This window comes from Giraffa tippelskirchi, chromosome 2 (assembly GCF_054371585.1).
Source record: "Giraffa tippelskirchi isolate mGirTip1 chromosome 2, T2T-mGirTip1v1.2.pri, whole genome shotgun sequence".
In the NCBI taxonomy this organism is placed as follows: domain Eukaryota; kingdom Metazoa; phylum Chordata; class Mammalia; order Artiodactyla; family Giraffidae; genus Giraffa; species Giraffa tippelskirchi.
Genome location: NC_137276.1, coordinates 110,542,795 through 110,568,736, shown reverse-complemented (window position 1 = coordinate 110,568,736; position 25,942 = coordinate 110,542,795). Strand labels below are relative to the sequence as shown.

The 25,942-nt window shown below is 54.1% G+C and overlaps 1 protein-coding gene across 1 annotated transcript; it reads left to right on the top strand.

Annotated features, from left to right (window-relative positions):
- Positions 1-2,640: 2,640 nt before the first annotated feature.
- On the top strand, positions 2,641-17,968 carry FTCD (formimidoyltransferase cyclodeaminase). Its single transcript, XM_081570209.1, has 14 exons — positions 2,641-3,136; positions 3,719-3,902; positions 4,878-5,006; positions 5,781-5,869; positions 5,946-6,125; positions 7,100-7,237; positions 7,329-7,460; positions 12,909-12,970; positions 13,289-13,418; positions 13,512-13,673; positions 15,067-15,110; positions 15,285-15,423; positions 16,622-16,717; positions 17,706-17,968. Exons 1-14 carry the CDS (start codon positions 3,083-3,085, stop codon positions 17,790-17,792), a joined length of 1,626 nt encoding a protein of 541 aa, XP_081426335.1. The 5' UTR covers positions 2,641-3,082; the 3' UTR covers positions 17,793-17,968.
- The last annotated feature ends 7,974 nt before the right edge of the window (positions 17,969-25,942 follow it).

The following is a 25,942-nucleotide window of genomic DNA, read 5'->3' as shown; positions in this document are numbered from 1 at the left end:
CATCACACTGGGTCCCCTCTGTGCATCTTGCATTCCCACCTGGGGCCAAGCCCTGGCCCAGACCCATCTCCATAGGACACACAGCCCTCTGCCCCCCAAATTCCACACCATCCCCCATCTCTCCTGAGGCCTAGAGAGGGCAGGTGGCCCCCTGTGGCCCTGCGCCCGACCCCTCCCTGGCACCTCCTCTGTCGTAGGTGCGAGGATGAAGGTGCCAGGATGCCCGGCCCTTGTTGCTCACAGCCCGCTGTGTCCCAGATGCCCTGGCTCCTCACACCCCTGTCTCAGTCAGCTTGGGTGCTGCAACAAACACCACCGATGGGACGGCTTGAACAGTGGACATTTATCATCTCACAATTCTGGAGGCTGAAGCCCGAGACGGGGGTGCCACAGGGCTGGTTCCTCCAGGGCCTCCCTCCCTAGCATGCAGACAGCTGTCTCCTCCCAGGGTCCGCACGTGCCATCCTCCCCGTGCGTCTCTGTTCTCATCTCCTTCTCATAAGGACACCAGTCCTACAGGAGTAGAGCCCACCTTAGTGACCTCATTTTAACCTCATCACCTCTGTAAAGACCCTGTCTCCAGACTGTGCTGGGGGTTAGGGCTTTAGTCCTCATCCTACCCTTCCTGGCACCTGACATTGGCCCACAGCCTAGGGGGCCTCTGCAGGTCTGGCGTCTGGTGGGCACATCGGGCTCTCTTGGGTGGGACCTGGTGGTGGGGTCGGGGTCTGGAGAGCACCCATGGTTGAGCCTTTGCTGAGGGCCAGGTGTTGCCAGGGCTTGCAGGTTCCCTCCTGGGACCATGTGCGACGGCTGCTCACCCACATTCACTCACAGTCACCTGGCAGCTGCAGCTGGACAGGACGGGCCTGCCCCCGGCCTTCAGGGTCTCTTGGCTCCCCCAGCCACTTCTCCCTCTTCCAGTTCCCATGAGCAGCTGCTAGAGGGGTGGGCTTCCAACAGCCCAGACAGCTGGGGGCGTGAAAGACCTGGGTATCTCCTCTCCTGGCCCTGTGGTGACTGTGAGAAGGCTGAAGTGGCCTTGGACCTGATCACCCCAAAGGCCATGTGGGGCACCCAATGCTGGGAGAGCCATGGATGGTGCAGGCTGCTCTTGGGAGGGGCTTGCGAGGGTCCATGTGCTGCCAGGGTGACCATGTGATGGGTGGGCCTTTGCAGAATGGAAACAGCACCACCCCCAGTTCAAAAATCATGAAGGACTTCAAGATGGCATTGACCTGAGCTGGCCCTCTTGGTTCAGGGCCCTTGCCGGAGTCTTGCTCCCGCTGGTCCGGGGTTCCCTCAGGATGGATGGCATCGGCGATGCAAATGAGAAGACACAGCAAGTCTTAGCGTTTCCAAGTGTCTTCTGACTTTATTGTTTTCAAGACAGCTTTTATATTTTTAGTTGTACATAGAAACAAATGTAAAGTGTAGAGTCATGCCAAATCAGATCAATGGGTCAGCAGTTTTTGACCCTTATCGGAACCAGGACACTGTTTGTGTTTCTTAGTTACAAAAAGTTTAAAGTTGTTTACATCATCTTCTGGCCTGGAGGCCTGCTAACATCCTATGACTCTTTTATTGATAAGGGTTGATCAGCCAGAACACTTTTTGTATCAGGCACGGAAAGTACCAGGGTTACATTTTTTAAAGAATACAGGCACAGCAGATTATGACAAAGAAAGAATTCATCAACTCAAAGTTTCAAGGCAAGACCTGTTTTTTGTAATTTATCTTATGCCTTGAGCCTAACAGAAAAGAATGTGGTCCCATAAAGTCATGGCACAGCAAGCTGAAACAATGTAGCGCAAAGGTCAGTTCTTAGCAAAATCACCAGCTGAATTAACAATTGTCTTATTATTTGTATTAAAGCTAAACTTCTATTTATATAAATCTCTAACTATTATGCTTTCATTATATAGGTTAAATACGTTAAGAGCAAAAACATAGTGAGTAAATAGAGACTAAGTAACAGTTTCATAAAGCAATATTTCTTATATTTTCTAATAAGCCTTTTTTCCTATGAAGGGCTCTGTGCCCATTGGGGCTTTCTGTGTGGAGGTTCTCAGTATTGTTTATTGTTAAGGAGCAGTCATGCACATTAGCTCCAAAGGCTAATTTATTACACAATGTACCTTTATAAATAAAGGTACATTTATTAAACAAACCAATATGCTAGCAAGAGGAATTTAGATTAGCATACTCTATATCCTAGATAATTTTATTAGGGTGCTACCATTCAGGGGCCTTGTTGATTGAGGTTTCAGAATGATCTATTTTAGAAGAGAATCAGGAAAGGCCTTTTGCCTAGGTCACAGAAAATAAGAAGAGGTTTACTATAGCAAATATCAGAAAGACAGATATCATCTTTAAGGTGAGCGCTAAGGCAGCCTTTCGATAATCCCTGAGGCCTGAGTTGCTCTGCTCGTCAGTCCTTCTCCTCATGACTCTGTCATGGGTGGGATCTTGTGAGCTGGCTCCCGGCAGGCCCTGTGCTGCTGACTTGGGGTATGTGACCCCTTGTGGGGGTCCTCTGGCCTCAGTGGGGTGGGGAGCTGGGCTTTACCTGCCTGCCCCTCCTCAGTGCCATGGGCTTGCTCTCCCCCCACAATACCCACCCTCCTGCCAGCCAGCTGTGCTGACCTCAGCTGAGAGCCAGGCCCAGAGCCTCACACACTGTCCCTCCTGTCCCTCCTGTCCCTCTGTGGCCCTGAGGCTCAGCTGTTCCACGAAGAAACAGAGGCCAGGAGGGTCACCCAGAGGGTCACCAGGGGGCCTTGGGCCCAACTGGGCCTGGAGCTTGGGGTGACCTGAGGCTGCAGCCTGCTGAGGACTTTCCCCCGGGAGTCCAGTATGTCTTTCAGGGGAGCCCACACTCACCTGCGCAGAGATCTCGGTCCTCCCCTCCACCTCCTCCTCTGCTGGCCCGCCTCTGCAGGGTCCTGGCTCTGCCCCTCCCCCACCTGCCCAGTTAATAAGAAGCCTGACGCAGGGAGGGCCCTGATGGGGCAATAAAGGCCCCACCAGCCTCCTTCCCACCTCTGCTGGTGAAAGGAGCATCTGGGTCAGGGTCTGGATCATGTCCCGGCTGGTGGAATGTGTCCCCAACTTCTCAGAGGGGAACAACCAGGAGGTAAGGGCCTGTGGGCAGCCAGGGCAGTGCAGGGAGCTTGGGGCCAGGAGGGCATGGCTTGGGGTGGGGTCTGGGTTTTTTCTGGAAAGGGTGAGGAAGGAGCAGCGGGTGGGCAACCAGACAGGGGTCCTGGTCCAGGTCTGGGCAGGTTGTTTGGCCTCTCAGGTGAAGATGGAGCCCCGGAAGCCTGACCCACACAGCTGTTGGAGCGTCCTTGTGTGGGGCATGGTCTCCCCTCCCCTACCTGTCCTTATCCCCAGGTTATCTGCAGGAAACTGAGTCACAGAGCACTGGGCAGGCCTTCCTCCTGCCTCAGGAGCTCCTGGACTGCCTGAGGGCCGGGGCCCTGACCCTCTGTGACCTTGGCCTGCAGTCACCTTCTCGGGACCCTGGCAGCCCCTCCACCCAGTTCTGCTTCCTGCCTCAGTTTCTCCCCATGGAGCTGCCTGTCGCTGCCCCCAGATGCCCAGCACCAGCTCCTGGCCCTGCGTCTGGATTGGGGCAGGACTGACTGGGCCCCAGCAGCTCCCGCCCCCTCCTCCTAGTGGGGAGACGCAGGAGCAGGCCCGGCTTCATCCGCAGGTGATTGACGCCATCTCTCAAGCGGTGGCGCAGACCCCAGGCTGTGTGCTGCTGGATGTGGACGCCGGCCCCTCCACCAATCGCACCGTCTACACCTTCGTGGGGCGCCCTGAGGATGTGGTGGAGGGAGCCCTCAATGCTGCCCGTGCTGCCCACCAGCTCATCGACATGAGCCAGCACAGAGGTGAGGGCGGGGGAGGGCGGCCACCTCCCAAGTCCTGAGGGCGAGGGGCCAGCGGGCTTGCCGGATGCTCCTTGGACCCCGTTTACATTTCAGGGGCCCAAGAGTGGCCCGCAGCAAGGTGCTCGCACTCAGCACAGGCCCTGGGTATGGGGGACAGAGCCTTATCTGTCAACAGCTCACAAACCAAACACATTCTCTGGGCAGCAGTGTCAAAGGCCGATGGACACATGGGGAACTGGTCAAAAGGGCAAGGTCTGTGGCCTCTCACAAAGGGGGAGGGAATTCATGAGTGATTCCAACTGGTGAAGGGCAACTGAGGCTTATCTCAGAGAAGCTGCCTGGGGGGAGGGGACGTGGGACTGCCATCTGGGGGACCGCCTGGGGGGAGGGGAAGTAGGGCTGCCATCTGGGGGGCCGCCTTGGGGGGGAGGGGGAGTAGGGCTGCCATCTGGGGGGCTGCCTGGGGGGAGGGGACATGGGGATGCCATCTGGGGGGCTGCCTGGGGGGAGGGGACGTGGGGTTGCCATCTGGGAAGCTACCTGGGGGAGGGGACTCGGGGCTGCCATCTCGGGGGCTGCCTGGGGGAGGGGATGTGGGGCTGCCATCTGGGGGACTACCTGGGGGGAGGGGACATGGGGTTGCCATCTGGGGGGCTGCCTGGGGGAGGGGACGTGGGGCTGCCATCTGGGGGTCTGCCTGGGGGAGAGGACGTGGGGCTGCCGTCTGGCTGTGGGCTGCTGGCCTGCAGTGGGCCTTGGCTTCTGAGAAGGACTCCCTGTAGGGCAATGGGGTGGAGGAGGCCCTTCCCTGGTTACTAGGGACGGGGAGGGACAGGGAGGGGTTTACCACCGACAGGCTGCAGTGCTCGTGTCTGTCTCTCGGGGGCCCTGCGGTCAGTCTGTATGTGTGCAGAAGGGGCCAGAGAGCGGGGTTCCACACCCAGGCCCCCCTTCCTCAGCCCCATCTCTGTGTAGGGGAGCACCCCCGGATGGGCGCCCTGGACGTGTGCCCCTTCATCCCAGTGAGGGGCGTCACCATGGATGAGTGTGTGCTCTGTGCCCAGGCCTTTGGCCAGCGGCTGGCAGAGGAGCTGGGTGTGCCAGGTGAGAGACCAGAGCGGGCGGCCCTCCTCACCTCAGCTCAACAGGCACCCTGTGAGCTTCTCTGCTCTTACATCCTTAAAAATGCAGATTTTAAGGGAAAAAACCCTACCATGCAGGTTTTTGACAGGCAGGAGTATGTTCCCCTTCTCCTACGATGAGAACCCATGAGGACTGGGTCCCAGCCGTCAGGGAGCTGGCAGACTCTCAGCCTTGCTTGGCAGTGGGCTTGAGTAGCGGCTCTGTAAAGGGCTTGAGCAAGATGTACACAGAAAGCCCTTAACAGTCTCTTTGGGAAATTAAACAAATCAAGGGGAAGCCCAGCACATTCAACAGGTGGACACCTGGGAAACCAGGCACAGGCCCAGCCCCTGCCTGTGGGCCGATGGACCACCTTGGGGATGGGTCTCCTGCCTCATGCAGGTGTCGGGAGCTGGCAGTGAGCTTTGTTTTCTCTCCTCATTCCATGTTTTGCTCAGCGAAAATGCACTTTGGAGAGAAACATGAATAGTCTTCCAGCCCCGCGTGCCTGCTCCCAACTCTTGTGGGTGGACAATGGCTTTTTCTGGGGCATCAGAGCCTGGGCAGTGGGGGTGGGGTCTGCCCTGCCGCTGGGTGGGCAGAGGAGGGGTCCTGCCCATTCAGAGTGCCCATCAGTGACCACCCACACCCACCCTCCGGGGCACAGAGATGGGGGCTGCCAGCAAGATGGAGCTGCAGAAAGGGGGTCCTGCAATGCCTGCCGCCGGGGGCCTGACTCACCAGGTTCCTTTGCAGTGTACCTCTACGGCGAGGCAGCACAGATGACCAGCCGCCAGTCCCTGCCGGCCATCCGGGCCGGGGAGTACGAGGCCCTCCCTGAGAAGGTGCCATGCCCCTCGGCAGGGGGTGGTCTGGGCTGGGCCCTCCTACCCGCTTCCCTTACCCGCCGGTCTCCCACAGCTCAAGCAGGCCGAGTGGGCACCTGACTTCGGGCCCAGCTCCTTTGTTCCCAGCTGGGGTGCCACCGCCACAGGGGCGCGGAAGTTCCTCCTGGCGTTCAACATCAACCTGCTCAGCACCAAGGAGCAGGCGCACCGCATCGCCCTCAATCTCCGTGAGCAGGGTCGCGGGAAGGACCAGGTGGGCACCTGGCGCCTGCAGTCCCATGAGATCTGGCCCGTCCATGTTGAATCTTGAGGGGCTCCCAGAGAGGGTCAAAGCTGGGTACCATGTGTGGACCCGCTGACCACAGGTCCTGCCCACCTCGGTGTCCACGCCACGCGGGACTGACAGGGTCAGGGTTCCAGGGTTTGAGGTTGGGGAGCAGGTCTTTAAGGACATTTTCCATGGAAGCAGCAGGGCTACAGCTGTGGTCAACATACTGCAGCATTTCCATGCTGATAGGAAAACAGGCGTTTCTGAGCCCCAGGTATCCCCAGGTACCCCAGGTGCCCTGATCCACCAAGTCTGCCATAAGAAGTCCCACCTAGTTTGAGCACCACTTCTGCAGAAACTTTGCATTGAACACAGGTAGACAAAGACACACCTGGTGAAGGAGGCCCTGCTCCTCACCTGTTAGCCTCCACCCCCAGAGACTTGGGCCTGGCTTCTATCCCGAACACTCAGCTGTTGGCAAGCACAGCACAAAAGCTCAGCAACTCCCCAGTCCTGCTCTGTGCTCTGCTGAGGTCAGAAGTCAGAGGTCCCCCCTGAGGGGAAGTGAGTGCCCTAAGGAGCAAGGGCTGAGAGCTGGCCTCCGGGGCAGGGGTGGAAAGGGAGGAAGGAGGCAGCCCCCAGGACAAGGACGTGGGTGGAATGCTGGCCAGGCAGCAGGGCCTGGTCTGAGCCTGGACCCTGTGTGGGGTGAGCCACTTTTGGGGGCTCTGCTTCCGGTGCTGGGCAGGCCCCTCCCATGCTCAGATGACAGACTGGGAGAGCAAGGCGAGGAGGAGACCAGCTGCACTGCACAGTCTTCAGGCCACGGTCCGCCTTGTCCCCGTGTCTGGGGCAGGAGGGAGACCCTGGGCCAGCTGAGGGGTTGCAGGGGGAGGGGACTGTTAGTGCGAGGTGCCAGGAGAGGCAGGGCCGGGCTGGGTAAGCCTTGTCCTCTGCAGCCAGGACGCTTGAGCAAGGTGCAGGGCATCGGCTGGTACCTGGATGAGAAGAACCTGGCTCAGGTGTCCATGAACCTCCTGGACTTTGAGGTCACAGGGCTGCACACGGTCTATGAGGAGACCTGCAGAGAAGCCCAGGTGAGCGGGGCAGGTCCTCCCCATATTCCCAAGCCCAGCTGCCTGGGCACTGATGCCTCGATTTCTGACCTCCGCCCTCGGCCCTCCACAGGAGCTGAGCCTCCCGGTGGTGGGCTCGCAGCTGGTGGGCCTGGTGCCTCTGAAGGCCCTGCTGGATGCGGCCACCTTCTACTGCGAGCAGGAGAATCTGTTCCTCCTGGACGAGGAGCAGCGGCTCAGGCTGGTGGGCGGGGCCGGTGGGGGTGGGTCTGGGGCTGGGGGTCCTGAGAGAGAGCAGGGCGGCTGCTCCAGGCACCTGCTCCCCAGGCCTGGGTTCCTGTCCATGTGGCCTCCTACTTCTTCTTTGTTTTATTGTCTGTGCCTGCAAATTGAGATCACATTTTTAACTTGGTGGACACTGTTGGGGTTTTCTCTGTGATCTAAAATATATTCAGTCTTGTGAAACTTCTGTGAGAGAGGGTGCCTGGGGTCGGTTGGACGGAGGGACTTGCCCCTCCTCTGGTCCTGACCCATCCAGATTTGGGGGTGTGAGTCTAGCCTCTGTTGACTATTTACCACATGGTTCCTGTGGTCCTCGGTCCCTCTAGCCAGCTCTGGCGGTAGCCGGCTTTTGCCATCCTGTTGCTCTGGCCTCAGGGTTGTTCTGTTTTGAAGGTATTTCTTAAAATGAGCACATGACTGGATTTCTCGGAGAGTTTTGTCTTTTGGTTGTTGGGATTATCCTTTTGTATTTACTAATCTAGCAGATATGCCTGGACTTGCTTTTGTCCTGTTTTTAGGCAGAGAGGATGTGGTTTCCTTCCGGTTATATGGAGGCAATATAATGTGTGTATGCAACTCTGTGTGTCCAACTCTGTGACCCCATGAACTGTAGCCCGCCAGGCTCCTTTGTCCATGGGATTCTCCAGGCAAGAATACTGGTGCTGTGCTTAGTCACTTGGTTGTGTTTGACTCTTTGCGACCCCATGGACTGTAGCCAGCCAGGCTCCTCTGTCCTTGGGGATTCCCCAGGCAAGAATGCTGGAGTGGGTTGCCATGCCCTTCTCCAGGGGATCTGCCCAACTCAGGGATTGAACCCACATCTCCTAGGTCTTGCATTGCAGGTGGATTCTTTATTGCTGAGTCATCGGGGAAGCCCATAACTTAATATATTTATCTCTATTTTAGATTTATTAAGTTAAAATCTATCTAAATGTATCAATGTGATTTGTCAATTTTTATCAGTGCAGGCACCACAAAGATATTCGGTTCCAGGCCACTGCAAATAAATTGAATATCCCAATAAAGCTGCTCACAAGGTTTTCTGGTTTCCTGGTGTGTATATAAAAGTTATGTTCATACTAGACTATAGTCTGTTAAGTGTGCAATATCATTGTGTCTAAAAAACTGTACACATACTTAAAAGTACTTTATTGCTAAAAAAAAGCTAACCTTCATTTGAGCTTTCAGAGAGTTGTGATTTTAATGCTGGTGGAGGGTTGAAATATTGTGAGAATTACCAAAATGTGACACAGAGGCACACAGTGAGCAAATGCTGTTGGAAAAACGGCGCCCATAGACTTGTTTGAAGCACCATTGCTACAAAAGTTGTCAAAAACTCACTATCTGTGAAGATTGAGGTCTGCGATCTGCAGGCTGCATGCTGTGCACATGAGAAAGTAACTCTTGATGTTTACCCCCATCTTTTCTCCCTTCTCTAGTTCCCGGTGTTTTAGAGCTGTGTCATTTTTTTAAAATATTTTTTCAGCTTTTAAAATTATGGTAAAATACACATGACTAAAAATTTCCCATCTTAGCCATATTTAAGCGTGCTGGTCAGTAGTGTTAAGGACGTTTATGAAGTTATACGGCCATCACCACTGTCTAGGATGGGGTTTCCTGTTTCTCTGAAAGGTGTTGTCAGGACCGTGAGGCTGGCTCATACTGTCCCCGCCGGTCACTGGGTGGTGCTCCATGTCAGGGCACCATCTTCCCGCCCTGGACTTGGGCTGTGTCCCCTTCAGTGTCTTTAGCTCCTTTCAGCATGTTTTGTAGTTCTCATTGCAGTCTTTCACCTCCTTGGTGAAGTTAATTAACTCCTAAGTATTTCTTTTTTTTTTTTTGGGTGCTACTGAAAATGGAATTGTTTCTGTAATTTGTTCTTCAGTGTTCATTGTCAGTGTTCAGAAATGCACTGATCTTTGTGGGTTGACTTTGCGTCCTGCTGCCTCTCTGAATTCATTTGTTAGTTCTCGGCAGTTAACTTTCTAAGTTTGCATAGTATACTTACTCCCTTAGCTCTTAATCAGTGTTAGAATATCTCTTGACCCTTGGTGAAGAAAGACAAGAAAATTAGTGCACTGTGTGAGCTGTCATTGCTGGTCCAGATTGAAATTGCTTCATTGTTATTTTTACATTGTCCGAAGTATACCATTTACCTTCTGTAACCTATCCACATGAATTAATATACATAGATATTTAAGCTTGGTTGGGGCCCAGTGAGGCCCCAACAGGTCCACTCGGTCCTCACACAGCTCCTGACCTCTGCACAGTGAGGTCACTGTGCATCTCTGTCCTTTCTCTGTCTGTTGCCTAGATTTCAGTCAAGCAGGTTTTTGAAGAAAGGCTCAAGGGGGCTTTATTCTATAGGTTCTAGTGTGTTTGCGAATGTCTTTGTGTGACTTCATTCTTTCAAAACAGTAGAACAACCAAAGAGCTTCCCTGGTGGCTCAGTGGTAAATAACCCACGTGACAATGCAGGAGAAACAGAGATGCAGGTTTGATCCCTGGGTCAGGAATATCCCCTGAAAAACGGAATGGCAACCCACTCCAATATTCTTGCCTGGAAAATCCCATAGACAGAGGAGCCTGGTGGGTCCTAGAGGTCCATGGGGTTGCAAAGAGTCAGACACAAATTAGTAACTAAACAACAACAGCAATAAAAGAGAACCAAAACCTCCAGTCACTTGTTTTTCTCCTGAGAATGTTGCAGGCATGTCTTTGCCACCTTTGGAATAAATGTCACTCTGTGTATGGAGGGGAGTCTAAGGCTGTCTGGTAACTTCCACACCCCTGCTGACCTGTTCTTTCTCCCTAATGCTTGAAGAACTGTCTTTATCCTTGAAATTCAGTAACTCTGCCATATATGTCTTGGTGTTGATTATTCTGCATCAGTTTTTCTTTAGAACAGGGTTCTGTGTGATTTATAGATTCATTCTTGTTCAGTTTCAGGAATATTTTCTTTAATATTTTTCATTCAGTGTTTGGTTCTTTCACTTTACAGACACAGTCACTCCATGGTAGCATTATCTTCTTCCATATATTCTGTTTTTTTTCTGTACTTTCTCTCCGTTTCCCCACCTCTGTATTTGCTGTGGTTTTCTCAGGCCTCACTTCTTAATCACTTATGTACTTTATAGCTGGGTTTGTTCTCTTTCTGGCCATTACAAAGTTCTGTGTCACTTTTTATTTTGATGTAATTCTTGCTCACAGAAGAGGTACAAACATAGTATCGGGAGCTGCTTTATTCTCTCCAGATTCACCTATTGTTTTATTTTCACCGTTTTCTGTTTCTCTCTTTCTCTACTTTCATGCACAATCACATTTGTTTCTAGACCATTTCAGAGTAGATTGAAGACACTGTGCCCTTTATGCCTCATTTATTCAGAGTGTATTTGTCTAGATCAAGGACATTCTGTAACACAACCACAGTGCAATGATCAAAATCAGGAAATTCAACACGGTACCATCTGCTCTAATCTGCAGACTCTAATCAAATCATGTCAGTGTCTCCCTCTCCTGGCTCTGCCCCAGACTAGGAGTGGGTCCACGTGCCTTGTCTTTTACGGCCTTTAATCTGGACCAGGGCCCCAGTTCTCCCTGTCCTTCCTTGACCATGATGGGCTGTGAGCAAGGCGCTGCTTGCTGGGTGCTGGTCTGACCTTTCTCAGGGCTGGGTGTGCTTGTGTGTTTCTGGCAAGAGCAGCACAGAAGTGATAGGGTGTCCCCCTCAGGGCGTTACCTGGGTCCCCTTGTTGAAATGGTGTCCCCAACCCAGGGTTATCACTGTGGTGTTCCTATTTTTCCTGTTGTTGTTTATAAACATTCCCTGGGGAGACAGTTGAAGACATATAAACACTTTGTGCCTCTTGAAATCCAGCCTCGAGACTCTCCCACCCCATCCTTTTCCCATATGACACTTTCACCTCTCCCACATCTATTTATCGTTTATTAACATGTTTGATGCTCTCTATTGCTTCTTTAAACCATAGTATTTTATATTATTTATCTGAAAGTTCTGAGATCTGCAGTCTCTGAAGGTCTGGCTTTCCAAACTATCATGCCTGCTGACAGACGTAGTGATGCTTCTTTAGGTGCTTTGGGAGTTCCGACTGTGTGCCTGGGTTTCTTTTGTGGTGATTCTTGGTCATGCCTAGTTGCTCAGTTGTGTCCGACTCTGTGCGACCCCCTGGACTGTAGCCTGGCAGCCTTTTCTGTCCGTGGGATTCTCCAGGCAAGAATATTGGGGTGGGTTGCCATTTCCTGTTCCAGGGGATCTTCCTGAATTCTTGATCACTGATTTAAGCTTGTGTTGCCTCAGGCAGATGCTTGGGCCCTGTAGATAAGCTTCTTGTTTGGGCTTTGGAGCCACACAGGAGAGAATTCTGTGTGAACCATGGCCTTTCTCCCTCTCAGGTTACAATTCCCAGGAAAGATATTTTGGGGGGCTTCAGCATCTGGGGGCTTCACCAAACGTAAGTCTCAGATTGGAAAGGATCGTGATTATTTTCTGTGAAGGGTGGCTCTCCCCAAGTTCATCCTTGGAATGTCGTCTTCCAGGGGTCTCCCGTCTGACCCCTGCTCCTGAGAGGTGGCTCAGGCGTCTCCCGGTGTACCCAGCTCCAGGGCAGGGGGAGCTTCCTGGGCACTTCTGGGTACTCCTGGCCATGGATGGTTTCCTTTACTTTCTACCAGGCTTGTGGGTGCTAACATCCATTCTGACAGCTCCGTTCCTCTTTCTGAGGTTTTCTGCAGCAGGTGGGCTGCTCTCCGGCTCCCTCTGCTACGTTGCCGCCTTGTTCCCGTGTCCTCTGGGAGATCTCAGGCCATCTCTGGCTCTCAACTTGTCCCGTACTTGTTGCTTTCTGTTCTGCGTGGAATGTGCCCCCATGTGGCTCAGAGGGGCTGGGACTGTGTTGCCAGCATCAGTACCATGATGTGTCCTAAGTGTCTTTAGCTGAAAGGAATTCCTCTCTGATATGGGGAATTCCTTTCACCGAAAGGATATTTCCAACTTTGTTTTGAAGTTGGGTAAACTTCACTTTTCGTCACACATCAAGGGTCATATCTGGGCTGCTCACACAGCTCTGGGCCTTTGAGAGCCAGAGCCACTGGTTCCCAGGAGCTGGAACCCCGTCCAGGAGGCAGTTGTCTCAGCCCCTTTCATAGGCTTGCACGTGGGGAGGACGGGTCACACTGGGCCTGGGTCTCCCTGGGGCGGTGCAGTGGGTGGAATCCGGGGCCCGCAGGGTGCCTGCCTTGAAGGGCTTCTGTCTGCAGGGCTGCTGGTGGGTGTGTGGGGGGTGTGTGGCAGCTGTGTCCCTGCAAGCTCCACCAGGGCCAGGAGCATCCCACAGGTGGCAGAGGCGGGACCTGGGGTGGAGGGGACCCCAGTCACTGGGCCCTCTTCCAGGTGGTGAACCGGCTGGGCCTAGACTCCCTGTCACCCTTCAACCCTAAGGAGCGGATCATCGAGTGAGCAGCCCCGACCCCCACCCCTGTGCAGAGACTCCCTCAGTCGTCCAGAGCTCTGCCCCATCACTGAGTGTAGGGCTGGAGGCTTGTTGGGGGACCCAGTGAGGCCCCAACAGGTCCCTTGGTCTTCACACAGCTCCTGACTGGTCACAGCCCCTCTCGGGGTGGCTGCTCTGCAAACAGGGCCCATATCCCCTCCCCTGAGCCAGGGACCCCTACAGTACCACCTTCCTAGCCCAGAAGTAATGACCCGGGACCCTACAACATAGAGCCCACCCCACCCCCACCCTGCCTCCCCTGACTGCCCCCGCCCCTCAGGTACCTGGTCCCCCAGGACGGTCCCAAGCAAAGCCTGGTGGACCAGCCCCTGCGCGCCTTCATCCAGGCAGTGGGTGCCCGCTCGGCAGCCCCAGGGGGCGGCTCTGTGGCCGCGGCCAGTGCAGCCATGGTGAGTGGGGCCCGGAGCGAGGAGGTGGGGTGGACGGCGGGGGTGGGGGCGCCCGACCTGGGGCTGGTCCCATGATCAGGGCACTCTCCTCAGGGCGCCGCCCTGGCCTCCATGGCCGGCCTGATGACCTATGGGCGGCGCCAGTTCGAGCACCTGGATGTGACCATGCGACGCCTGATCCCACCCTTCCATACCGCTGTGGCTGAGCTGACTGCGATGGTGGACGCCGACGCCCGGGCCTTCGAGGCCTACCTGGTGCGTGTGCAGGCGGGCCATTGCCACTGGCCCTACGGAGCAGAACCTGAGGGACAGTGGGGTCAGTGGACAGAGATGGGGGGTGTCCAGAGGAGAGAAAGGTGGGCCAGGGTCATGGGGGTGAGGGGGAGACTGCCGCTAGCACGGACGTCTGGAGACCAGTGGGCCTGCAGGGAGGGAACAGTGGTCTGGCTGCTCTTGAACCCAGCAGGTTTGGTGCAGGTGTGACCCCAGGTAGGAGTCTCTGCAGGGTCGGGGGTCGGGGGAGAGGAGGACACCTGCCCTGAGGGTCAGGCAAGCTCAGCGTCCCCCTGCCCAGCTCCCTGCGTCTTGCCAAAGGGCTGACACCCAGACCCGCAGACACTGGAGGAAGATCAGGTCCTCAGGGAAGAGCTCTGGTCCTGAAAGGGTGGGAACAGAAGCCTTTACATGGTAACACAGTCAGTCGCAGTGTCAGCGATCAGAGAAGACAGTTCAGCGACAGATGGAAAGGGCCCCGGGAGATGGGAAGCTAGATCCAGATCTCCCTTGTTCAGGAGGGCCTGGAGGAGGGGTGTCCTTCAGACCTGGGTGGAGGTCAGGAGACTTGCAGGAAGGTTGAGGTGTGAGTTCAAGGTCAAGAAGCCCCCGGTGTGTGTGAGAACAGAGCCAGCAGGGTACATGGGAGAGGAGGGAAGTGTGGGGAGGGGGGCCTGCTGGGGAAGGCATGAGCACCCGGCCGACACCACTGCCCAGAGCCACCCTGGGGCAAGACCTGGTGTGAGGGTGGCCGGTGCTCTGGGCATGCCTTGGGCCAGCCCTGCTGGGAGATCTGGGGGATCTGGGCTGAGTCTAGTCTGCACCTGGGCCGCTGGGTGGACAGCTGGCCTCTGTCACTGGGCCTCAGTGGATGGGCTGTGTGAGTGACTTGGGGGAAGCTTTCACCCCTGGGTGAATGCGTTTCCTGCATGAAGGATGCTGCCTGGTAGCCCCTGCAGAGCTTGTGTGGGTGGTGCCTGGAGTGGTCCTCCCGAGGTTCCCCTGACAACACGGATCTGGAGGTCTGACCTGGAGGTCACATGGGCGGGGCAGTGGGAGGAGCTGTTTCATACTTCCTGGAAGGAGGCCTGGGTTGTGTGTCGCCCTCAGGGATGGAGGGACACGGCCTGAACCTTTATGCTGGTCTCTGGGGTCGCACAGTTGCCTCCCCTGGAGTGGGCGGGGAAGACTGGTGCTGGAGCCCTCGCTCCCCTCCGGCTGCCTCCCTAGTCCCTCACAGGTGGCCCTTGATCTGTGATCCACGGAAGCAAACTTGGAGGTAGTGGGCACTGTGTTAGGCCCCCACCCTCCCCAGGCTCCCAATCCCCTTGTCACAGTCCCTCACCCCCCTGTGTTTCTGTGTTTGCTCTGGCAGAAAGCAACAAAGCTGCCCAAGAACACCCCTGAGGACAAGGACAGGTGAGTGCAGTGAACATCCCTGGTACTGGGCAGTCCCCCCGGGTGTGCTGTGGCTGAACAACGATTTCCCTGTGGTCCCCAGCCTGGTTCCATGGGCTCCTCGAGGAGCCATCGGGTAGGGACTGGGGGTGTCTGGGTGCCACAGGCTCTGACCGCCAATGCCCTTGCTTCCAGACGTGCGGCCGCCCTGCAGGAGGGGCTGAGGCAGGCGGTGGCTGTGCCCCTGGCGCTGGCAGAGACAGTGGCCTCGTTGTGGCCGGGGCTGCGAGAGCTGGCCCTGTGTGTGAACCTGGCCTGCAGGTCAGACCTGCAGGTACGTGGCAGGGCCCTGCTGCCGGTGCAGAGTGAAGGGTCAGTGGGCATCACAGCTGCTCACTGAGCCAGCAGATGTGAGCGCTCGCAGGGTGTCTCGGTCCATCTCAGCCCGCAGGGCCGGCTCTACTAAGATATTGTTCAAGGTCACACAGCAGAGGCAGACACTCGAGTGTGCTCCAGAGCCCACCTCTGACTGTCCCCCCAGGCCCTGCCCTTCCTCCTCCCCGTTGGCCCCTCTCCCAGAAACCCCAGGCGCTTGCAGACGTGCGTGCGCACCCTGTCTGCAGCCTCTGCACAGAGGCCTGGGGACAAGGGCCATCACAGCCAGTGCTGCTTGTCTACAGCCCGATCCGAGACCCCCAGCCACATGGTCTTTACAGAGAGACACCTGTTTTCAGTGTCTGGTCCTCAGGCCCTAAGGACTGTACCCTCCTTTCCTGGGAGGTGGCCACCTGCGGGTTGTTGAGAAGGTTCTAGAAGCCACCTGAGCACAGAGGCCGTGGCTCCTGCATTCTAGGTTTTCCTGGCCCAGCATGTGTGGCCCATCTCTGTGGCCCCTAGGGGCCTGTAAGCGGCAATATGCTGTGCTCGTCGTTAAAGGCCATCTGCAGCCGACTCTGGGCTTCCTGGGTGGCTCAGTGGTAAAGAGTCTGCCTGCAATGCAGGAGCCGCAGGTTCCATCCCTGGGTTGGGAAGAGCCCCTGGAGAAGGAAATGGCAACCCACCCTAGTATTCTTGCCTGGGATAATCACATGGACAGAGGAGCCTGGCGGGCTATAGTCCATGGGGTCACAAAGAGTTGGACACGACTGAGTGACTGAGCACGCACCTGGCTGTCTCCAGCCTGGGCTGTGCCTGAGGCAGCACTGGGTCGCGGGGTCGAAGTGCCGAGGTCAGCAGGGTGCCGACTGCTGAGTGGTCAGCTGAGGGTGGGCCTCTGAGCACTGGATGGCCCCTGCGCCATCCAGTACTCAGAGGCCCTGGGACCCACCTTGGAGAGGGCTAGGCTTCTGTCCAGTGACTCCAGGCTCCCTAGGGCTATGTGGATGCTTTCCTGCTCGAGTGACTGGTCAGATTGCCATCTTCAAGGTTGAGGCGTGAGGCCCCCGGGCTGTCCTGGGCTGAGGAGTGGGCAGGGGGAGGCCCCGCTGCCTGCCCCATCACGGCCGGCTGATTCTGCCTCGTGGCCATTGCAGGTGGCGGCCAAAGCCCTGGAGACAGGTGTGTTTGGCGCATATTTCAATGTGCTCATCAACCTGAAGGATGTCACTGATGACACGTTTAAGGACCAGGTGAGTGGGGGCATGGGCCAGGCCCACCGAGGGGCCTGGAGGTTGCCTTGGTTCCCGCACGTGGGGCCCAGGCACACCTGGCTAGCATGTCCTTGAGGGAGGGGTGTGTCTGTCTGACGAGACAGTCCTCCACCTGCTGTGGGTGGACAAGGCCTGTCTTGCAGAACGCAGGCCTCAGTGGATGGCTGGGGCCTTCTTTCAGGGTCTCTGTGGGCGTGGGTGGCCTGGGTGCCTGCTGGCACCCCCTCACTCCCTCCTGGGGGCTCTGGCCAGGGCCAGCTCCCCTGGTGGGCTGGGCTACAGCACTGGCAACACATGGTCTCAGAGAACAGTTGCTGGCCTGTGCAACTGTCCTGCTTCAGTGTTTGTGACAATTTCATTGTCACTCTTTTTGGAGGAGAATTCACAGAACGTGCAACTCACCATGTTCAGTTATACAAGTCAGGGGCAGTTGGCACATTTACGGTTGTGAGACCACCACCTCTATCGAGTGCTGGAACATTCTCACCACTCCAGAGGAGGCCCCACAGTCACCCCCATTCGCAGCCTTGGCCACCACCCTGTATTTGTGATTTTGTGATGGTTGTTAAAAAGCGATTTCCTGACTGGGACTGGGAGCACTAGGGTCCCCACCTGCCTCTCTAGCCAAGCTGAGCTCATCATCAGGGAAGCCCCTGTCCACCCCAGGGCATCGAGATAACACACTAGCCACTGGAGTGCTGCCCCTCTGGGCCTGGAAGACACAGCCCCGCCTTCAGCAGCTGTGGATAAAGTAGGGAGACCAGGAGGTTGGGGACTGGGCCTTCCTGGCCCCAAATGTCAGGAAAGACAGAGGGACCCCCCAGTCTCCACTGAGAGACCTGTGAGGATCTGGAGTTCTCCAGGCCAGAGGCCACCCAGAGTAGACAGCCCAGGGAACAGGCAGGGAGGCTGGGCCGTGGGGTGGGTGGCAGGCAAGCGGTGATGACAGCACTCCCGTGTCTGTCAGGTCCACCAGCGCATCTCCGGCCTCCTGCAGGACACCCAGACTCAGGCGGCACTGGTGCTGGACCGGCTGGAGGCTCGGCAGGAGTGACAGCCAAGCGGGGGATCAACGGACTCCACTCCCCCTTGCAGCCCCTCCAGACACGCCCCGGGAGGCCCGGGGTGGGGGGTAGGGGGGAAGGATAGGGGGCTGTGAGGAGTGGGCATGACTGGGGTTGGCAGTGCCACCTTCTGTGACCTGGGGGCTCCAGTAAAGTGATGACACACTAGTGCCTGTGGGGTCCGTGTGGGGTGCACGTGGGATACCAGTGAGGGGCTTAGGGGAGGTGTGAGCTGAGTGGCAGGAATGGGACTTCGTGAGGTGCCAAACATGGGGAGACAAGTGGGAGAGAATGGGGGTGGAGCACAAGGTGACACAGGGTCACAGAGTACCGGGGTCCTGGGGGCCAGAGCCCCCTTAGTAGGACCCTCAGATCTCATGGAGGGATGAGGGCCGTGCTGCTTGATGGACAGGGGAATGGCGGGGGATCCACCAAGGTGAGGGGTGGCTAGGCCAGCTCCTCCCAGGGCAGGAGATGAGAGCAGCAAGTGGCTGGGGACGTGAAAGTGATGTGTGGGCCAGGTCCTGTGATGATGGGGGAAGAGAGTGAAGTGGCAGACCTGGGGTCCCAGAAGGGAGAGTCCCAGGCACTGGGCGCTGACTTCTCTTGGTGGAAGCTCAGGGGCCCAGGCCCAGTGGTGAGGGTCCCAGGAGGGTCTCTGCAGGGCCTGAGTGGTGAGGGAGGGGTGGGGAGTGGTGAGGGAGGGAAATGGTAGAAAGTGCTCCCCCCTCATTCCTGGGGCTGGGGGCAACAGGACAAGACCCAGACCTGAAAGGTTGTTTCTGTGAGCTGTGTGTTACGTCGGGATTCGTGACCTCCGGAGGAGAGGATTTCCATCCAGGGTCAGAGATGAGGCTTGACTCCTTGGAGCTTTTTGTGTAGCAGAGTATTTTTAAAGCATAATAGAGGTAGGGAAAGCTTCTAACATACACCTCAGAAGGGGACAGGAAAAGAGTGCCCCCTTGCCAGTTTCTAGCAAGGTGTTTTATGTCAGTTAGAAAACTATTAATCAGATAAGAGAGACAACTCAAGGCCGAGGGAATTTCACCAGGCCCTGCTCCCACACCAGATAGGCTGGCATGAGGTGTGCCAACCCCTAGCCATAAAACAATTGACAGGAATACTGGTTTGTTGAGCCATTATCAGCCCAAGGTTTGAAAAAAGAAAAAAAGTTAGTCTTAGGTGTAACCATTTTGAAGAAAGGCAAATTATAAAGCAAATACATAGCTTCATTAACATAGCTTAAAAAAAACATTTCCGTAAGAAAAACACACTGGTTAGCTCAAGGCAGGACGTCTGCCACTTATTTCCTCCTGCCTCTTGGGGACTTCTGGCCTTCCTGCCTGTTACCGTCTCAGACCCACCTGGGCCAACTCCAGTCTGGGAGCTGTGAGTCGACGATGATGATGATGACGGCCCCCTGGAGGGTGGGTCACGGGATTCTGGGGGTGTTGGGAGTTGGAGGTGGAGGAGAGCAAGAGGTGTAACCTGGGGGCCCTGTGGGGGTACCCCAGGAGGGCAGCATCCACGAGGCTTGGAGCTGCAGATGGTGAGGATCAGAGCTGCTGTAGGACTGGGCGCTGCCAGGGGTCTGCAGGCTGAGGTCTTTCAAAATAGGCAGTGCATCAGGTTACCTGGTTCTAACCCAGAGCTGCTTAGAAATTCCGCAGAGAAGCCCTGCCCTCTCGTCCCCACCAGCCCCTTCCCATCCTCGTCAGGAAATTGCTGAATTCCCTCTTTGTGCCCATTTAGTATTTATTTATGCAAACACAAACACATGTGAATTTATGTTCTTCATTCCTTGACACTACTTAAACAGAGCAGATCAATGCTGATTTTTGTTTCTAGTTAACGTGTTAGCCCCGAGGCCTTTCACATCAGTGTTTAGAGAGACTCCGGTGCTCAACTGCTCAGTCGTATCCGACTCTTTGCAACCCCATGGAGTGTAGCCCGCCAGGCTCCTCTGTCCTTGGAATTCTCCAGGCAAGAAGACTGGAGTGGGTTCGAGAGATTCCTATGTGTATTTTATTCACTTGTCCTTTCCCTGTATTTCCTTTACCCTTTCATTGTGAAATATGAGACACATTCAGAAAGGCGCGTGTCCTGAGCAGCCATCTCCCCATCACAGAATCCTCCTGACCCTGACCCCCTCCCCCATGGCCTGGCTCCATGGTGACCACAACCCTGCCCTGATTCCCACACAGAGGTTCAGTTTTCCCTGTGAGCTGATGGTCAGGTCAACAGGGGACTCCTGAGTCCTAGGGTGTTGCCCTGTTGAGCCACAGCACCCCCGTTCCCTCACAGTCCTGTGGCAGTTTGGAGGAGCCCTGGTTCTCACTGCTGACAGCAGAGTGTGTCCTCAGCTGGGATAGGGGCAGAGGAGGTGAGCATGGTAACAACCAGGTCAGAAGGGACTCTCATCTGTTGCCTGTCTGGGAACCATTTACCTCCACCTGAGAACAGGGTTCCCTGAGCGGCCACAGCCATGGCCTAAGCATCCCCACCAACCCACAGCCCCAAGGCATTAGCTAGCCTGAGGTAGCCCCTAGAGTCTTAGGTAGAGATACCGTGGGTGACTGTGGGTGATTCAGGAGTGAAATAAATGCCAACTGTCCCACCATGAGACATTGTGGCTGGTTGTTATGTAACAAGAGCTGACAGATACACTTCCCAACACACCTCAAACTTCTGTTACATCTGAGTTTGACTGTCTCGTCATATTAATGATGGATTTCCTTTTCGGTGGTCTGCTCACATGTGTAGCCTGTTTTTCTGTTGGGCGCTAGTCTGTCCAGTCCTAAATATCCATCAACCCCCATCCTTCCCAGGGGCGGGGTCTCCTCACCTCAGGTGCTCCTACTATGGCAGCCTCTGGCTTCCAGGACATTCCCATTAAAAGTAATTTCGAAACATCACCACACCCTGAAATTCTTTCCAGACAGGCTATGCACATGGGAAAAGCAAAAAGTATGCATCCACTTGTTAGGTAACCATGCTGAGAGAAAATGATGTAGAGGGTCTGTCCTCCTGGAGCAAGGCGGAGAACCCAATACTTTATAGGGAAATTAAAAACTTGTTTTGGTAAAGATATGATAACCAGAGCAAATGTCAGGAACCTATTTGAAGTTACTATCGACCAATAGAAAAGCCCCTACAAATCAAACCAGCAAGGGCAGTATGCAAGCAGGGTGTGGTGGGTGTGCTTGTCTGGGTGTGTTTGTCTCCATGAATGGCAGCACACCAGGCTTCTCTGTCCATCACCAACTCCTGGAGCTTGCTCAAACTCATGTCCATTGTGTCGGTGATGCAATCCAACCATCTTATCCTCTGTCCTCCTCTTCTCCTCCTGCCTTCAATCTTTGTCAGCATCAGGGTCTTTTCTAATGAGTCACTTCTTTGAATCAGGTAGCCAAAGTATTGGAGCTTCAGCTTCAGTATCAGCCCTTCCAATGAATATTCAGGACTGATTTCCTTTAGCATTAACTGGTTTGATCTCCTTGCAGTCCAAGGGACTCTTAAGAGTCTTCTCCAACACCACAGTTCAAAAGCATCAATTCTTTGGCACTCAGATTTCTTTATGGTTCAACTCTCACATTCATACATAACTACTAGAAAAACTGTAGCTTTGTCTAGATAGACCTTTGTTGGCAAAGTGATGTCTCTGCTTTTTAATATGCTTTCTAGGTTGGTCATAGCTTTTCTTCCAAGGAGCAAGCGTCTTTTAATTTCATGGTTGCAATCACCATCTGCAGTGATTTTGGAGCCCAAGAAAAGAAAGTCTGTCACTGTTTCCATTGTTTCCCCATCTATTTGCCATGAAGTAATGGGACCAGATGCCATGATCTTTGTGTTTTGAATGTTGAGTTTCAAGCCAACTTTTTCAGTCTCCTCTTTCACTTTCATCAAGAGGCTCTTCAGTTCCTCTTAGCTTTCTACCACAAGGGTGGTGCTATCTGCTTATCTGAGGTTACTGATATTTTTCTTGGAAATCTTCATTCCAGCTTGTGCTTCATCCAGTCTGGCATTTTGCATGATGTACTCTGCATAGAAGTTAAATAAGCAGGGTGACAATATACAGCTTTCCCAATTTGGAACCAGTCTGTTGTTCCATGTCTGGTTCTAGCTGCTGCCTCTTGACCTGCATACAGATTTCTCAGGAGGCATATAAGGTGGTCTGGTATTCCCATCTCTTGAAGAATTTTCCACAGTTTGTTATGATTCACACAGTCAAAGGCTTTGGCATAGTCAATAAAGCAGAAGGAGATGTTTTTCTTTTTGAGAAATTCTCTTGCTTTTTCTATGATCCAGCAGATGTTGGCAATTTGATCTCTGGTTCCTCTGCCTTTCTAAATCCAGCTTGAACATCTGGAAGTTCTTGGTTGAAGCCTAGCTTGGAGAATTTTGAGCATTACTTTGCTAGCATATGAGATGAGTGCAATTGTGCGGATGTTTGAACATTCTTTGGCCTTAACTTTCTTTGGGATTGGAATGAAAACTGACCTTTTCCAGTCCTGTGGCCACTGCTGACTTTTCCAAATTTGCTGGCATATTGAGTGCAGCACTTTCACAGCATCATCTTTTAGGATTTGAAATAGCTCAACCTCCACTAGCTTTGTCTGTAGTGATGCTTCTTCGTAAGGCCCACTTGACTTCACATTCCAGGATGTCTGGCTCTAGGTGAGTGATCACACCATCATGGTTGTCTGGGTCATGAAGATTTTTTTTGTATAGTTCTTCTGTGTATTCTTGGCACCTCTTAATATCTTCTGCTTCTGTTAGGTCCATACCATTTCTGTTCTTTATTGTGACCATCTTTGCATGAAACATTCCCTTGGTATCTCTAATTTTCTTGAAGAGATCTCTAGTCTTTCCCATTCTATTGTTTTCTTCTGTTTCTTTGCATTGATCACTGAGGAAGGCTTTCTTATCTCTCCTTGCTATTCTTTGGAACTCTGCATTCAGATTGATATATCTTTCCTTTTCTTCTTTGCGTTTCTTTTCTCTTGTTTTCTCAGCTATTTGTAAGGTCTCCTCAGACAGCCATTTTGCCTTTTTGCTTTTTTTTTTTTCCCTTGGGGATGGTTTTGATCATGGCCTCCCGTACAGTGTTCCAAACCTTCATCCATAGTTCTTCAGGCACTTGTCTATCAGATCTAATCCCTTGTATCTATTTGCCAGTTCCATAGTATAATCATAAGGGATTTGATTTAGGGCATACCTTAATGGTCCTAGTGGTTCCCCCTACTTTCTTCAATTTAAGTCTGAATTTTGCAATAAGGAGTTCATGATCCGAGCCATAGTCAGCTCCCAGTCTTGTTTTTTCTGACTGTATAGAGCTTCCCCATCTTCAGCTGCATAGAATATAGTCAATCTGATTTCGGTATTGACCATCTGATGATGTCCATGTGTAGAGTCTTCTCTTGTGTTGTTGGAAGAGGGTGTTTGCTATGACCAGTGTGTTCTTTTGGCCAAACTCTGTTAGCCTTTGCCATGCTTCATTTTGTACTCCAATGCCAAATTTGCCTGTTACTCCAGGTGTCTCTTGAAGTGTATTACTGAGATGACATTAGTGAGAAACAGTGGTGAGGGAATGTTACTGAGGGGATGTTTTTTGAGGGAACGCTAGGAACTGTTAGTATGGGAAACTAGTGAGGAGACTAGTGAAGGGTGTTACTGAGGAGTTGTTACTGAGGGGACATTAGTGAGGGGTTGTTACTGAGGGGACGTTAGTGAGGGGTTGTTACTGAGGGGACATTACTGAGGGGATGTTAGTGAGGGCATGCTGCTGAGATGACATTTGTGTGGGCATTGCTGAGTGATGACAGGATGTTAGTGAGGGGACATTCATGTGGGACATTGGTGTGGGGACATTAGAATGGTGACATTGGTGAGGCTCCTTGGTGAGGGGATATTTGTGCAGGGCTGTTGCTGAGGGGTGCTGGTGAGGGGGCCTTATTGTGGGGTTATTCACAAGAGGTGTCTGTGTGGGGACACCAGTGAGGGGATGTGCCTTCTAGAGATAGGAGTGTGGCTGGTCAGGCCTCTTATGGACACTTCAAGGGCCTAGAGTCTCTGGGTCAACTCTGTCCTTCCTGTGGGGAGTGGAGTTGACAGGTGTGACATCTGCTCAGGCTGAGGGTCCTCCTCAAACACTGTTTTTGTTCTGGAATAAGGACGCCATTCCTAGGTAGGTGGACCCATGGCCTTGTGTACACTTTTGTCCCCTGGGAGTCACTGGGCTCCCATGAGGACCTGGAGTCCCAGCTCATGGACAGTTCATGCTGGCGATGCCTACTTGGAGGCTGGAGGAGTGGTTGGCGCCCCCTCACTGTCCTGTGGCCACTCTGCTGGCTTCCTTCTGTGACCTTTGCCCCAAGTGAACCCATTTGGGTTCATCTTTGCTGGGTCTTCTTCACTCATGTCCACTGCTTTCAGGGGAGAGTATCCACATTGAGTGGGGTTGGGTGGGGGTGAGCAGGCAGAGTGAGCGGCCCTGCAAACCCGGCCTTGCTAGAGGTCTGAGGGTGTCCCGTGTGTATGGAGTGAAGGGCCTTGTAGGAAACCAACATATCAGCACATGTATGTGGCAGGGAGTGAGTCTGGGGGTCCCCTAAGGGCTGAGAGCTGGGCACGTGGGGCCTCAGAGAACAGCCCTGAGAGGGAGCTGTGCCCTTGGCCTTTGGGGAGGTTGGGGCCCTCAAAGAGAACCTGGGGGATGCCAGTGTGGTGAGCACACTGCAGCTCTCCAGGGTGGCCTGCGCCCTGGAAGGACCCTGCCCACCCACTCACCAGCATGAGAGAGAGAGAGAGAGAGAGTGTCCTTCCCTCTGCAGAGGGGACCTGTGCAGAGCCCAGTGGACAGAACTCTGGAGACCTGGAGGGAGCGTCCCCCGCCATCCCCTCCCCTCCACCTTGCCATGACCCCTGGAAGTTCACAGGCACCAGCACTGCGCTCTGAGGCCTGGGGCGCTCTTCTCTGTCCTGTGCTGGCATTTTGTTGGGTTCTCTAGCGGGAGAGAGGGGTGGAGGAAGGGAAGGTACTTGGTGCAATATCCTGCCCTCCAGCTACAGGCTATACAGGCAGATGAGGAGAGGCAAAGTGAGTCAGTCTCATGCCCCCTCCCCATGTCCTGGGCTGAACTGTGTCTCCCTTTCCCAAACTCTCACATTCAAGTCCTAGCCCCCACCTCAGAATTTGACCTTATTTGGAAGTAGAGTCATGGCATCTGTGATTAGCTGAGATGAGGTCATCCTGGGTGGAATGGGCCCTAATCCAACATGACTGTGTCCGTGTGCAAAAGGGAAACGTGGACACAGACAGGCCGGGAGAACATGTGTAAAGGTCTGACGGATGCTGCAGGTCGAGGGGCGACAGGAGCTGGAGGACCTGGAAAGATCCCTCCCAAGAGCCTTGGGGGGGATGGTGGCCCTGCAGACACCTGGACACCTGGTCAACCGCTGGCCTCCAGACTGTGTTTAAGACCCCATGTTGAGGCCCTTTGCTAGGCCAGGTCCTGCAGATAATAAACAGCCCAGGTTTAAGAGGGCACTTCCCAGAGGGTGAACTTAAAAGACCTGGGTGTCTAAACACAGTCACCGAGGCTGCCAGAAAAAAAAAGCCTCTGTCTCATTTCTCCTCTATCTACATCTATCATCTATCACTCTGTTAAAATCATCAATATACCCATCAATCAATCAATCTACCTACCTATCATCTTTTTCTATCACTTAACTATTTACCCTCTATTTCTATCACCTCTCCATCATCTCTCCACCATCTATCTTTATCCACAAATATCGTCAAGCAAACACCAACAAGTGCCCCTAAAGCACTCTGGCCCTGGTCTGGGGACAGAGTGAGACTTCATCAACCAAGTACATTGTTTTCAGCCCCAAGTCAACTAGAGAGAGGTGAATTCCATGGTAGAGGCCATCCTGTCCCTTGGGAGTGAGGTGTCTGGAAGGACTTGAACGTTGGGAGTTCGGGGAAGAGAGACACATTTCAGCCCAGAACACGAAAGGACAGGGGACCAAGCCCAGCAACGTATCGGTGCACAGAACAATTCGGGGGACCCAGCGATATGATCAGTCCTGGGGGTTACATGAATCCCTATTGGTACAGTCACTTGGAAGCTGGGGA

Bases quoted from the DNA above. Each gene is read 5' to 3' on its own strand.
- FTCD (XM_081570209.1), top strand. From the start codon at position 3,083: ATGTCCCGGCTGGTGGAATGTGTCCCCAACTTCTCAGAGGGGAACAAC. The intron at 3,903-4,877 runs GTGAGGGCGGGG...ATCTCTGTGTAG, and splicing joins CGACATGAGCCAGCACAGAG to GGGAGCACCCCCGGATGGGC. The intron at 16,718-17,705 runs GTGAGTGGGGGC...CGTGTCTGTCAG, and splicing joins ATGACACGTTTAAGGACCAG to GTCCACCAGCGCATCTCCGG.